The 15,932-nt window shown below is 41.0% G+C and overlaps 1 protein-coding gene across 11 annotated transcripts in view; it reads left to right on the top strand.

The window, feature by feature from the left end:
- The window catches only part of ptprfa (protein tyrosine phosphatase receptor type Fa), a 411,563-nt gene extending 402,192 nt beyond the window's left edge, over window positions 1–9,371 (top strand). For all 11 annotated transcript variants that reach the window (XM_069938995.1, XM_069938994.1, XM_069938991.1 and 8 more), the window contains one exon: window positions 7,980–9,371. In XM_069938995.1, the coding sequence (XP_069795096.1) occupies window positions 7,980–8,048 (69 nt within the window). In that variant the 3' untranslated portion in view covers window positions 8,049–9,371. The remainder of the gene's footprint in view (window positions 1–7,979) is intronic.
- The last annotated feature ends 6,561 nt before the right edge of the window (window positions 9,372–15,932 follow it).

Below are 15,932 nucleotides of genomic sequence, written 5' to 3'. Positions count from 1 at the left end.
TCCCTTCCCCTGCCCATTTTTGTTCCCCCTCTTTCCATCCATCCCCACTCATTCTCATCACCATCTCTGTCTGGTTCCATCCCTAAAGAATCGCCCACCCCCTCCTGGTTTCATCTAATCCCATTTGTTATCTAGTGACTCTCTCTCCCATTGTCTGGGACCTGTCAATCAACTATCTCTATCCGTCATCCTTCATCCTTCTCTGATTCACTAATCCCCTACTTGCCCTGTCCAACCCCTCTCCCCTGACCTCATTACACTGGCCTTTCTTCCTCTACAATTCATCACGATGAAGAGTTCTAGCCTAAAACATTGACTATCTTTTTCTCCCACTGATGCTACTCAAGCCACTGAGTTTCTCCAGCAGATGATCTTTTGCACCTGCTTCCTGCATCTGAAGTCTCATGTGTCTCTTTCTTCTTTTCTAATGGCTTGGTAAAATTCTTCAGAACGTATTTTTGAAATTCCTCCTCTTCATTTTTCACTTTGAAGGTAATTAAAGTCAAAGAATTGTGCAGCAAACAAATAGATCCTTTGGCTCTCCAAGTCTACTAGATCTTTTTAACCATCTACATTAATTCATACATATAATTTTATTCTTTCTTACACACCCTTATTTGTCTTAGCTAAATTTATCACCTCACACTTGTCAGGATCAAATTCAACCTCCCATGTGTTTGATATCCTGCTCTATCCTATGGAAACCTTCCTCATTATCCCACAACATCAACAACTTTCTTGTCATCCACAAACTTATTCATCATACCTCATACACTCACATCCAAGTCATCAAAAGTCACAGCACTGATCCTTGCAGAATCCTTCCACCACCACCTTCTGGCTCCTGTCATCAATGCCTTACTCAAGATAGGATTTTCTCTGCACAAAGCCATGCTAACTATCCCTGATCAATTCATTCCTTTTGAAATTTATGTTAATCCTTAGAATTTTTTCCAATAATTTTCCTATCACTAACATAGGGTTAGCTCACCAGCCTGTAGTTACCTAGTTTATTAAAGAAACAATATTGGTTATTCTCGAGTCATCTGGCATCTCACCTACTGCTAACAATGATGCAAAAATCTTTGTCAGGACCCTAACAATCTCCTCCCTTGCTCTTGACGCAACTTGATGTAGATCTCATCTGGGCTTGGGGATGTATCAATCCTTAGGCACTAGCTAACATTAAGCAGTTGCTCCTTGTGAATCTGACCTGCTCCAGATCACAAATGTAGCCTTTCCTAAACTCATAATATTCTAGGTCATTCTCCTTGAAGTCTTCCATTATTAGCCATGTATCATGCCTGAATCCTTGTATCCTCTGTGATTAATCACAGCAGATTTGCTCCTCTATCTCTATCCCACAACATAATAGACTGCAAAAAATACCCAATAAGAGAAATGACGAACTAATTCTTCCTTACTATAACCAACTGGAATTGAGGACATCCTCTCTGTCTCTGTGTGTTTTTTTTCCTCTCTCTCTCCCCCCTCCCTCCCTCCCTTCCTCTTTGGCATTATAATAAGCCAGAAGTTATTTTTTTAAACTGAACTTTTTTAAATCAATCTGTCCCTGGATACTGATAAAGAGCAGCAGCAGAGAGAGTTTAAATGCACCACTGAAAGCCCTCCATTTAGTTCTGACATGCACAAATGTGGAAGTAAAATGTGAGCTGCTCCATCTAACTTATTAGTGATTTCCTTATAATTATATTTAGTCTCTGCCATTTAATGCCATCTGTTTCTTCCCCCCCCCCCAACTTCAATGCATTTTATTCTTCTTTGTTCATTTCTAGTTCGTGTCCCTCCCTGCCAGATTAATTTATGTATCCCACAATTCCACAGTGACCCTTCTGCAAGAATATTGCAATTTAAGCAGGCCTGTCCTACCCCCAGACCTGATCCTGATGCCTCAATCACAAACCATGCCTTCAACTACATTAATCAATCTTATCTTTTTTATACTTTCACTGGCATGTGCCACTGGGGTCAGTGATTATTGCTTTGTCTTCATTTTCCCTCTAGATATCTGATGATTGAACATTAACACATCCCTATCTAATGTTTTTGGTCCCAAAGTGCACCATCGTATTCAACTCTTCTCTCCCCACCTTTATATAATGTTCTGCATCCTTTGCATGACCTGCCTTACCTGAAGATCAGGGAAGGTACTCACCAAGTTCAAGTACCTATTTGTCCCTGTGTCAAATCCACCACAACCACTTCAAAAACTCATGGTAAATGGAAATATAATTATGTCATCTCCATTGGATAGAATGAGGTTAAAAAGGCGTTGGTATTCAGAGGGACATAAGTGACACTGATCATTGAAAGTTAGCATGCAGGTACAACAATATAGGAAGTCAAAGAGTAATTTGGCCATTTTTTCAAGAGGATTTGAGAGCAACAGTAAAGATATCTTGAAATTTGAAGGATTGGTTGCAGGTGTAGTCCATCTATAGAACCATAGAACATTACAGCACAGAAACAGGCCTTTTAATACAAAATATGTACTTGTACAGTAGTTTTAATTAAGATTTTTTTTAATTGGTTGCAGGTGTAGTCCATCTATAGAACCATAGAACATTACAGCACAGAAACAGGCCTTTTAATACAAAATATGTACTTGTACAGTAGTTTCAATTAAGATTTTTTTTAAATTTGGTCATATGTGCAGGTGGACGTAACTCATGGAAGTCAAGGATTACGCATGAGTGCTGCCACACATTTCCTTTCCTGTTCCTTAGCTCTACCCCTATAGCCTCAGTAGATGAGCCCTCTGGTCTGTCCTGCCTGAGCACAGCTGTGGTATTTTCCCTGATGAGTAATGCCACTCCTCCCCCTTTCATCTCCCCCGTTCTATTGTAACTAAAACAACAGAAGCCTGGAACTTTAAGCTGCTAGTTCTCCCCCTCCTGCAAGCAAGTTTCTCTGATGGCCACAATGTCATATTTCCACGTGCCAATCCATGCTCTAAGCTCATCTACCTTTCCAACAACTTGCATTGAAATAGATGAACCTGAGAACATTTCCACCACGTTCAAGCTGATGACTTCTTACTGTGCATGCAATTTTAACATCATCTTTTCCCTCCTCCACTATCTGCTCTGGCACTCTGGTTTCCATCTTCCTGTAAATCTAGTTTAAACTTACTGGAGCAGCACTAGCAAACCTTCCCACAAGAATATTAATCCCCTTCCAGTTCAGATGCAAACCGTCCCATCAGAACAGATCTCCTTAGAAGAGAGCCCCATGATCCAGAAACCTGAAGCCTCCCTCCTACACCATGTCTTTAGCTATGTGTTAAGCTGCATTATCCTCCTATTTCTAACCTCACCAGCACGTGGCATGGGTAGCAATCCTGAGATCACTACCCTGGAGATCCTTCAACCTAGCACCTAACTCCCTGAATTCCCCTTGCAGGACCTCCTCACCCTTCCTACCCATGTCTGCCTGTTCCCTTTCCCTCTCCTGACTGTCATCCATCTACCATCCTCCTAGGTCTGATAGTGTCCCTGTAACTCCTGTCTATCACCTCCTCTGCCTCCAAAATGATCCAGAGTTCATCCAATTCCAGCTTAACACAGCTTGTCAGGAGCTCCAGCTAGATCTACTTTTCGCAGATAAAGTCATCGGGGATACTGCTGTCTTCCCTGATGACCCACATTTTGCAGTAGGTGAATTCCCCTGCCTTGGCTGCCATTCCTAATGTCTATGACTAGATAAACAAAATATGTGATATCCAAAAAACCTGCTGAATCCTTTTTGTTCTTTGAATAGGGTGGCCCTTTCTGACTTCAACTCTGACGATTCTTCACATCTTACCTGTTCTCCCCAAAGCCTGTTGAGACAAAGCCTTTCCACTCTGATTCAGCTTCAGCCAACGATGACCATCAAATAAAGGAAATACATTTTATAGAGGGAATATGCAATAAAATCACCAGATTGATTCTTAGAATAGCAATTTATCTTATTTACAAAGCTTGAGTAGACTGGTCATATTGTCTTCTGTTTAGAAGAAGAAGGGATAATCTTGTTGAAAGAAGCAAAGTTCTTCAAGTACTTCTCAAGGCTGAATGGGAATTGAGAATTTTTTTCAAAGAGAAACCAGTGAATTTAAAATTCAGGGGGACTGTGGAGACTCAGTCGCTGAGTATTTTCAAAACAAAGATCTATAATTTCATGTCTATTGAGGGATACAGGGTTAGTGCAAGAAAGTGATGAACCATCAGCTGTGATCCTATTGAAAGATGGCGCAGACAAGAAGGGCCCAATGACATACTTCAGCTTGCATTCCTGTGTCCCTTTCTGTGTTAAAGTGCCCCATTGATCACATTAGCTATTCTGAGAAAATTTATTTGTATTCTTGAAAAATATAATTCTGGTGGGAGTAACACAAGGCTGTACTGTATTATACATTTTCATATGAATTAATATTCTAATACAGTTAAACTGAAAATGTCCAACATAAGATAAGGTTTTAAAATCATCATTAAAATTGATTTTGAGGGGGATTTGGCATTTGCGATACACATGTAGAATTATTACATGCTTCACATGATCCTCTTGCACAGTTTCCTGGGAAGTTGTCAGCAGTGGTATCTTTATCCAATGGGCCTATGATGCTAAATTATTGAATCTTATAACCACAAAACAATCCATTATTAGTTGGGTTTAAACTAGTTTGGTAGGTGGGGTGGGGAGTGAAAATCTGAATCTTAATGCTGAGATTAGGGTAGAAAGAAACCAGGGTGTAATGGTAGACACAGTTAAAATTGGAAATCAGTCCAAATTGATGTGCAACAAAAAAGACAGGCAATGGAAAAAACAATTTAATTTAGTGAACAATGGAACTACAGAGAAATCAAATGCCGGTCTAAGGCTATTATACTTAAATGCACGGAGTAGTATTAGGAATAAGGTAGGGGACCTGATTGTGCAGATGCAAATGGAAAGGTATGACATTGTGGCCATCACCAAAACATGGCTGAATGAGGGATGTGATTGGGAACTGAATGTACAGGGTTACACCTTGTATAGGAAAGATATGCAGGTAGGTAGAGGGGGTGGGATGGCCCTGATGGGAAGCAATGCTATTAAATCCCTTAGGGACTTAGGGAGAGAAATTATGGAATCTTTATGGGTTGAAATAAGAAATGGCAGGGGTAAAAAGGCCTTACTCGCTCTACTATACGGGCCCCCAAACACCAGCCGGGACGTGGACTGCCAGATGCAGCTGGAATTAGAAAAGGTGCGTCAGAAGGAGAAGGTCCGGATAACTATGGGAGATTTTAATATGAAAGGGGATTGGGAAGGTCAGGAAGACACTGGATCTCAGGAGAAAGTGTGGATAAAATGCCTAAAGGATGGTTTTTTTTGGATCAGCCCACCAGAAGAGTTGGCGGTTTTGGTTTGGTGATGTGTAATGAACCTGAGGTGATTAGAGATTTAAAGGTTGTGGAGCCCTTAGGAAGTAGTGATCACAACATGATGAGGTTCAGCTTCCAATCTGAAATGGGGAAAAAATGATGTCAGGTGTGTCAATATTTCAGTGGAACAAAGGGAATTACAGTGGTATGAGAGGGGAACTGGCCCAAGTTGACTGGAAAAGTAAGCTAGATGAGGTGACAGCAGAACAGAATTGGTTGATATTTCTACAAGAAATAAAGAAAGCACAGGATAGTTATATTCCAAGGAAAAGGAAAATTATAAATGGTAAAATGACGCAGATGTAGCTAACAAGAGAGGTTAAAGCTAAAGCAAAAGGAGGCCCAACAGTGTAGCAAAAATTACTGGAGAAGCCAGAGGACTGGGAGATTTTTAAAAACTTACAGAGAGAGACAAAGAAAGTCATTAGGAAGGAAAAGATTAATTATGAAGGGAAATTGGCAAACAACATACAAAAGGATACTAAGTTTCTTCAAATATATAAAAAATAAAAGAGAGACAAGGGTAGATATAGGGCCAATTGAAAATGAAGATGGAAAAATTATAATGGGTGGCAGGGAGATGGCAGAGGAACTAAATGGATATTTTGCATCAGCCTTCACTATGGAGGACATTAGCAATATACCTGATATTCAAAGGTCTCCGGGAATAGAATTAAGTACAGTCGGGATTACAAGAGCGATAGCTCAGTAAACTGAATGGTCTAAAAGTAGATAAGTCTCTGGGACAGGATGAGGTACACCCATGGGTTCTGAAGGAGGTGGCCTTGGAGATTGTAGAGGCATTGCAATTGATCTTCCAGAAATCAATAGACTCGGGAATGGTTCCCGAGGATTGGAAGGTCACAGATATAGTTCCACTGTTTAAGAAGGGAGGGAGGCAGTAAAAAGGAAATGATAGGCCTATTAATCTGACTTCAGTAATTGGAAAGATATTGGAATCGATCCTCAAGGACGAGGTTATGGAATACTTTGAGATACATGGCATGATAGGTCCAAGCAGCATGGGTTCATGAAGGGAAGATCCTGCCTGACCAATGTAATGGAATTTTTTGAGGAAATTTCAAGTAGGGGGACAAGGGAGAAGTTGTGGATGTTGTGTATTTGGATTTTCAAAAGGCCTTCAATAAGGTACCGCATAAGCGACTGTTTAATAAGATGAGAGCACATGGAATTACCGGAAACATAATAGATTGGGTAGAGCATTAATTGATAGGCAGGAAGCAAAGGGTAGGAATAAAGGGATCCTATTTTCTGGTTGGTTGCCTGTTACTAGTGGTGTTCCACAAGAGTTGGTGTTGGGGCCGCTTCTTTTTACAATATATATTGATGGTTTAGATTGTGCATTAAATGGTTTTGTGGCAAGGTTTGCAGATTACATGAAGATAGGTGGTAGAGTACGAAGTGTAGAAGAAATCTAAAGCTTACAGAGAAATTTGGACAGCTAGAAGAATGGGCGAAGAAGTGGTAGATGAGATATAATGTTGAGAAATGTATGGTTGTACATTTTGTTAGAGGAAATAAACGGTTGGATTATTATTTGGATGGGGAGAAAATTCAAACCTCAGAAGTACAAAGGGACTTGGGGGTCCTTGTGTAGGATAACCTCAAAGTTAACCGCCAGGTTGGATCAGCAGTAAATAAGGTGAATACTATGTTGGGATTCATTTCAAGGGGATTGTGTATAAGAATAAAGAGGTGTTGACAAGACTTAATGGGGCACTGGTGAGACCTCATTTGGAGTAGTGTGTGCAGTTTTGGGCCCCATATCTTAGAAAGGATATAATAAAGTTAGCAAAGGTACAGAGGAGGTTTACCAGAATGATTCCAGGAATGATAAGGCTAACATATGAGGAAAGCTTAGCGGTTTTTGTACTCTATTCATTAGAATATCGAAGAATGAGAGGGGATCTCATAGAAATATTTCGAATAATGAATGGATTGGACAGAGTGGATGTAAATAAGATATTTCCCCTGTTGGGTGATTCCAGGACAAGAGGGCACAGTCTTAGAATTAATAAGTACCAATTTACAACAGAAATGAGGAGAAATTTCTTTAGTCAGAGGGTAGTGGATTTGTGGAATTCATTGCCACATGCAGCTGTGGAGGCCAGATCTCTGGGGGAATTTAAAGAGGAAATTGATAGGTATTTAATTAGTCAGGGTATCAAGGGATATGGGGACAAGGCTGGAACTTGGAACTAGATGCAAGAACAGTTTAGCTCAGGGAGGCTTCACGGAGCTGACTCGATGGGCCAAATGGCCTGCTTCTGTTCCTTTTTCTTGTGATCTTCTTGTGAATTATGAGAGGTTTATTTTATGCTCTTTTATAGTATTTCATGTCTCTTTTATAGTATGTTTGACCATCATATTTTTTATTAGATTTTATTAAGGAACATTTAGTAATATCCCATGTAATTTATAGTTCAGTTCAACCTTAATAAATATTATATTCTTCTGTTCAATATTTAATGGCTGGCACAGCGTTATCAAGAAATAGTGTACTGAACATTGCTCTGTATTTTCTCACAGGACCAGTACCAGTTATGTTACCGAGCAGCACTGGAGTACCTTGGAAGCTTTGATCACTATGCAACGTAACTTCTAGCACTCAATCAGAACTTGTGACTTTCAGGACCCAGAAAATGATTTTTTGAGCCATATCATATCAATCATTGTTCAGTTATCCTGTGCAGTGAGTTGTCAAAGATGTAATGATATCAGCAACTCAGAAATTTTATCATGATTCTTGGACTGATCAGGAATCAAGTTTACTTGCGTTAATTCCAAATAAATGAGGTAATAATTTACAAATTTCAAATGCTTTCCATTCTGCATGAGATTCCTCTTTTTTGATTATGATTTTAGCGCAGGTATAATAATAAATTTGCTTTTGGGTTTTAATTGGGGTGCCATTTACAATTTTGTAAACCTTTTTATTAAAATTGGTCATTTTTTCTGTCAAATCTGAATCCCTCGTGTTGTAAATGCCTTTTCATTTTGTAATCAGTTAAGTTTTTATATTCTTTCTGCTGATTAAAAGTATCTTATGTTTGCAACAGAGCTGCCCATTTTAGTGCAGTTCTGAATTTTATCCTGGTGACTGGAATCTTAACCACTGTTCTGATTATAGCTGCTGATCTTCTACTAGGGATAGACAAATCAACCATAAGTTTAATCTCTTATATGAAAGTGTCTTCTCTTCAGACATCTTACAATACAAAACTATTAATATTGAATAAAGCAGAAGCCTGGTGCTGTTAGATGAATTTAATAAAAAAAAAACAAGGATACATTTTGGTTTTGTACAGTTTCTTAAAATGACCGATTTGATCCTTTCCTTGTTTTAAAAAAATAAAAAAGTTAGAAAAATACTCGATACCTAATATTCTCTTCAATCTATTTGAGGTGAATTTAAACTGGATCTCAACCAATTTGATGTAAACACTGCAATGCACCTTGCTCCAAACCTCCAATCACCTACCCAGAGAAGAGCTGGGGGCAACAATCCTTATTCTTCACCAAGCAGATCAGTTGGTCTCTATTTCACATTGATTATTCGGAAGGAGTCATGACTGTTTACAAATAGCCTGAACTTTTCAGTGAGCTATTCTGGTGGGTTGATGTTCTGTGATGGTATAATCTTCTGTAATCTATGGAGCAAATGCAGTCGGGAGACTGTGTGGGGAATAGGGGAAGGTGGTAGATGAATGCCAAATATAATCAATCAATCAAAATGCTATTGACCGGAACCTGTTTTGAAGGGATTAAATTGTTCAGAACAAATTCATTTTTACCTTGTGTATGCATCGTGCTGTAGGGTTTACTCTGTTGTATACACAGTGTTTTCTATTTGTTAATAAATGATATCATCATTGAAAAAGTCTTGATGTTAATAAAGTTCACTAATCGGGTTTTATACAATGTGGTTTCATTGGGGATTTCTTACTTTTTTTGCTCTTAAGTTAAAATGAAATGATCATAAATCCAACATTTTGCTCATTATACGGATTTAAATACAAATTTATTGAAAACAGTAAGAACAAAAGTCCATTGATAAAGAAGATATAATTAAGTCATCCATGAAAATTCTTGCAGGCAAATCAGTTTACAGATGGATAATTGTAATGACAAAATTCATATAGATTATTGACCATTGTAAGTAAATACTGTATTATCTACACCATACTTGTGGAGCTAAAATGCAACCAAGTCATGTACCAAACTTTTGATGGAAATAGTCTGTTAGCCACACCACCAATCACCCTACTTGCTCTCTCTCTCTCTCCCAATTTCTTTCAGATATCAGCTCATGAGAGATCATCTCATTACATCCATTTTTGCATTTTATTTTCCACTTCCCTTTGTAATCTACTGGAGAAACATTTGGCTTTTATTACAAGCACTAAACTGGTTCATGAGTATTAACTGCTTGTTAAACTCACATTTGTATTAAATTCAACAGTACCAATTGTTGAGTAAACCATGAACAAAGGCCCTCACATTGAATGTTGTTGCCAGGGTACAGATCCATGTTCTGAAATCACCTCCTGTACTTTCCCCAAGTTTCCAACTTACATTGCTTGGTCAACCCAATGAAGAGCAGTTAACCTTTTGACACAAAAGCTCAGATTTTACTGGTAAATCCTGTCAATTTTCACATTTAACTCCAAATCTGTACCCATGAATGCAGCAGTTCCACAATTACTAGCCAAGCTCTGCCAGGGGCTTCACCAAAATTTACACTGAAATCTGCTTTTGGATGCTGCGACAAAATGGAAAGAAGGTAAGAAAAAGGTATGTTTATTTTATTAATAATTTTAATTGATTGTGTTTTTGTTGGTTGTACTCTTTCATAATTTTTATTGTCAACTAATCAATATTTAATTTTATTCATTATCCATAATGTTATGTTGCAGACCAGCATCGATAGAAATTCACCAAGACTGTTATTTTGTTTATTTTAAAACAATATATTTAATAATTACTACCAACAATATAACACCTTAATTAATTTAACCCCAACTAAGCCTGAATATACTTGTGTATGAGTGTTTGTGTATGAGAGTCTGCAAGCTCACACCAAGACACAAGAGAAACTTGTCCGTGAACTACTCTTTGCAGATGATGCCGCTTTAGTTGCCCATTCAGAGCCAGCTCTTCAGCGCTTGACGTCCTGCTTTGCGGAAACTGCCAAAATGTTTGGCCTGGAAGTCAGCCTGAAGAAAACTGAGGTCCTCCATCAGCCAGCTCCCCACCATGACTACCAGCCCCCCCACATCTCCATCGGGCACACAAAACTCAAAACGGTCAACCAGTTTACCTATCTCGGCTGCACCATTTCATCAGATGCAAGGATCGACAATGAGATAGACAACAGACTCGCCAAGGCAAATAGCGCCTTTGGAAGACTACACAAAAGAGTCTGGAAAAACAACCAACTGAAAAACCTCACAAAGATAAGCGTATACAGAGCCGTTGTCATACCCACACTCCTGTTCGGCTCCGAATCATGGGTCCTCTACCGGCACCACCTACGGCTCCTAGAACGCTTCCACCAGCGTTGTCTCCGCTCCATCCTCAACATCCATTGGAGCGCTCACACCCCTAACGTCGAGGTACTCGAGATGGCAGAGGTCGACAGCATCGAGTCCACGCTGCTGAAGATCCAGCTGCGCTGGATGGGTCACGTCTCCAGAATGGAGGACCATCGCCTTCCCAAGATCGTATTATATGGCGAGCTCTCCACTGGCCACCGTGACAGAGGTGCACCAAAGAAAAGGTACAAGGACTGCCTAAAGAAATCTCTTGGTGCCTGCCACATTGACCACCGCCAGTGGGCTGATAACGCCTCAAACCGTGCATCTTGGCGCCTCACAGTTTGGCGGGCAGCAGCCTCCTTTGAAGAAGACCGCAGAGCCCACCTCACTGACAAAAGGCAAAGGAGGAAAAACCCAACACCCAACCCCAACCAACCAATTTTCCCTTGCAACCGCTGCAACCGTGTCTGCCTGTCCCGCATCGGACTGGTCAGCCACAAACGAGCCTGCAGCTGACGTGGACTTTTTACCCCCTCCATAAATCTTCGTCCGCGAAGCCAAGCCAAAGAATGAGTGTTTGTGGGATATCCAAACTATTACAGCTTAAGCACAACTCTGGAAAGTCAATCCAAATTTCATCTTAGCACAAAAGTAATCACGAAGGAGGTGGGAGAGACTGAGTGATCAGACTGCTGAAAACTCACGAATCCTTGTCGAGTTGATTGCTGAGAAATATCCTTGCGGACAAACAGTTGTCACAACTCCCCGTTTCCTCGCGTAGGGGAAACAAAATGTGTGACTTCCTCTATGCTTCCAAAAACCCCAGCAAGGGTCAGTTGAAGTGACCTATTTTTTGGTCATGGTGGGATTCAATAATTCCCTGACAGGGAGTATCAGCCAAATTGTCCATTTCACATAAGGTCAGTCCAGCACAGTGTTCATGAGATGACTGCTGATCACCAAGTGTGCTGTTCTTTTAAATGTTTCTCTCACATGTCTCTCTCCCCACCCATCCTTGGATAAAGTAACAAATGTATTCCCTTTTCACTGTTGTGAATGGTCACAGCCGGTACTAACCCATAAAGTGACAGTCACTAAATGAAGCAGGAGCTCATAATAATATCTGACAAACAGCAAGTAAGAGACATCACTTTCCCATCTGCCAAGATTAGCATTTAGTGTGATAGTTAACACAACACTATTACAGTCCTCTACCGGCATCACCTACGGCTCCTAGAACGCTTCCACCAGCGTTGTCTCCGCTCCATCCTCAACATTCATTGGAGCGACTTCATCCCTAACATCAAAATACTCGAGATGGCAGAGGTCGACAGCATCGAGTCCACACTGATGAAGATCCAGCTGCGCTGGGTGGGTCACATCTCCAGAATGGAGGACCATCGCCTTCCCAAGATCGTGTTATATGGCGAGCTCTCCACTGGCCACCGTGACAGAGGTGCACCAAAGAAGAGGTACAAGGACTGCCTAAAGAAATCTCTTGGTGCCTGCCACATTGACCACCACCAGTGGGCTGATATCGCCTCAAACCGTGCATCTTGGCGCCTCACAGTTCGGCGGGCAGCAACCTCCTTTGAAGAAGACCGCAGAGCCCACCTCACTGACAAAGACAAAGGAGGAAAAACCCAACACCCAACCCCAACCAACCAATTTTCCCCTGCAACCGCTGCAACCATGTCTGCCTGTCCCGCATCGGACTTGTCAGCCACAATCGAGCCTGCAGTTGACGTGGACTTTTACCCCCTCCATAAATCTTCATCCGCGAAGCCAAGCCAAAGATTACAGTGCAATGACCCTGTTTTGAATCCGGTGTGGTCTATAAGAAGTTCGTACATTCCATGACCTGAGGGTGCTCTGGATTTCTCCCACTCTCTAAAATGTAGAGGGTAGGGAGGTTAATTGGGTGTAAATGGATTGCACCAGTTTCCTGTTTGGTGAGGAAGGCTTGTTCTGGCCCACTAAATCATCCAATTACATCTCTGGAGCCTTACTGCTACTCCAAATCTCATTGCTTTGTTTCAAGACTATCTTAGGCAGGGATATTAGACCCAGATTTGAACCAAATGCATTCTAAACAATGAAAAATGAAATTAGGGAATACAGAGAAAATGTCACCCTCAAGTTAATCTCAGCCACTTCAAAACAGCCAAAGCCATTCAGAGAATTTCAAATTAAAGATTGGTTATTTATTTTCCTCTTCAGTCTTGGTGAGAATTCGGGCAGCCATCATTACTCCAAACTGATATAAACCTTACAAAGATCAAAAATGAAATTTGAAGCTTCTTGGTCTGTTTCGTTGATGGGCCCTTTCAAACTGGGGTTAACCGGGTAATTTGGATGCTTAGTGACCAGGTACATAAGCAATTTGAAAGGCTCCAATGTAAGGTAAAACATCATGAGATGGGAATGTGTAGGGAGTTACCCTGTACAGGGCAGTAACAAGAAGGGGAGGTGTCCTTGTACTCCTGTTAGGTAAAACATCATGAGATGGGACCGGAGAAGGAGTCACCCAGTACTAAGGAGTAACAGAATGCATCCTTGTACTTACAAGATAAGAGAGACATTGATGGATTGAGAGGCAGGAAGCTAGCAGGGAAAGGATAGCAACAGTTTTAGTCATTGGACAAGTAATGATATGATGATGTTCTAAGCATGTATCCAAGGGTATAAAAAATCACCATTTTGCTGATAACGGCAGAATGCATTCTCCGACTAACTTGTTAGTCGCAAGTGTTACAATCCGGTAATAAAGAACAAAGAACCCTGATTTCGACTCAGCCTGGTGTTTGTCTCACTCATTCATGAACAAAGCAGACCTAACAATTTGGTGACCCCGACGTGATGGGTGAGTGAACACTGGACGACGGTTTCTGTTTTTTCTGACAAACATCTCAGCCGGCTGATAAAAAGGTCCAGAGAAGCCTGTTTTAACAAAATTCTCTTTTTTTTTTAAATCTTTATGATTGTCAGTAAGAACTGGAGATCGGACAAATTAGACGACCACAATTGAAGGTCGCATGCCAGGATTGTAACACGTAAGTGATTACAGACAAGATAAAAGTCCTTAAGGTGTTTGAATGACATTTATTAAGTGCTTCGCAAGAAACTACTAGAGTTTAAAAGTCTTTATTGTGTCGTTGCAAAGTCCAATAGAGTGAGAAGGTGGTCTATAAACAATTGAGGACCTGAGTTTTCTGCCCTAAACTGGTTATTAAGAGGAGAAATCTCCCACGTGAAGGTTGGGCTTTGAAAGAAAACAAAGGTTCAGGCTTATTGGCCTCAATTGTATCTGAGAGACTGACTTATAAATGTCCGGTAGGTATGATAATGTCTGTACACTTGAGAAGTTAAGAATTTATTTCCCCAATTCGCCGTGGTGGAATACCACAGCAGACACTAGAGACCTTGAGACAACAAAAAAAGTACTCAGGGACGCCTGCCTGGTGAACAAGAACGACGACAGAAGGCTGCGACAGCTGTGTCCGGATCAGGTAGGAGATATTAATGAAAAAGTTGACAAACTCCTAAGAGACACCCAGTTTATTCGAAATACTTTTGATAAGTTAAATGAGGGTATTCCCAACATCACCAAGGAGATAAAGTTACGTAAATTCATAGATTGGTACAGGGAAACAGGACAAAAGTATAGCTCAAATATTTGGTTTTCTAGTTGTAATTTAACTTTCAGACCCCTTTGGGAAAACAGAGAGTGGAAAGCGAGCAATCAGAGTATACAGGACAGTCTGAAGTCAATTGGAGGACAAGACTTCGAGACTGTTCTTTTAAAAGATATTAGTCATCCAGCTTGCAAGGGGACATTTTTAAAAGCAATTTTCGTTGACATAGATCCCCTAAACAGACAAAAACCTAAATTAAAACAGGCATTAGAAAGCGGTCCCGCAGCTATGGCTGTACAGTTGCCTGCTAAGACTTTTGACCAAGTTATTAAGGAAATTAATCAGGAATTAGAGGAGCGAAATACCAGTAATGCGGCATTGGAAAAACAAAAAATGCTCCGAAAATGTGTAGACCGCTGGAGGAAGAGGGGTTGGTTACCCGGGGGCACTGAGATGTTCCTGACAGGTGAGGAAAAAAATTTTAAAACGTAGAGGCTTAGATAAGCTGGAAGAAACAAAACACAGAAGGGAAAGGAAAAGTGCCTGTTTCCAGTTTCCAGCCACGAAGTGTCCGGGTTTGCTCTCTCCCTCCCTCCTTTCACCTTCCCCCCTCTCTCTTCTCTCCCCCTCTCTCTCTTCTCCCCCCCTCCTCTCTCACCCACTCCCCCTCCCAATCCCAATCTGTGGCGGTGCTGCCCTGAAATCCCCAGGTTGGGCAGGGCAGAGAAATACAATTTGGTTTTAATTTTGTGCCCACAATTCCAGCTCCGCATCAAATGGGATCCTGTTTTATCCTCTCTCCCTCCCTTTTTCCCGCACCCCCACCATTGCGGGATCAGGGCAGACATTGTGGGCTGACGTGTAGCTCACTCGAGGTGGGAGGGAAGGAAGGAGTGATAGTTCCCAGTGGTGGGAGACCCAATCTGATCCAGACCAGTGATCACAGGATGAGAACCTTTTAAAACCTTTGAAACGAAAGTGTTAATCTGAAGACTTTTCTCCCAGTGGGGCCAGTGCAAGGCATTTTCTCTCTCTATCTCTTGTGCTCTGTGTATCTGCCTCTCTATCTCTTTCTCTCGCTATGCTCTCTCTCTCTCTCTCTCTCTCTCTCTCTCTCTCTCTCTCTCTCTCTCTCTGACACCCCAGATGGGATACTGGAGTCACGTCCCTTATATCCAGATATTGAGACACTGGGGTGTGACAAGAACCACGGGAATAGGGACACATCAGACGAGGTACAGGCCCCTTTAATAAAAATAGAAGGGGGAGTAATAGATGTAGAGACCCCTCTGGAGTCCAAGAAAATAGAA

The sequence above is a fragment of the Narcine bancroftii genome, chromosome 5, assembly GCF_036971445.1.
Source record: "Narcine bancroftii isolate sNarBan1 chromosome 5, sNarBan1.hap1, whole genome shotgun sequence".
In the NCBI taxonomy this organism is placed as follows: domain Eukaryota; kingdom Metazoa; phylum Chordata; class Chondrichthyes; order Torpediniformes; family Narcinidae; genus Narcine; species Narcine bancroftii.
The sequence above is the reverse complement of the archived record's forward strand: the minus strand, read 5'-3'. Positions and strand labels throughout refer to the sequence as shown.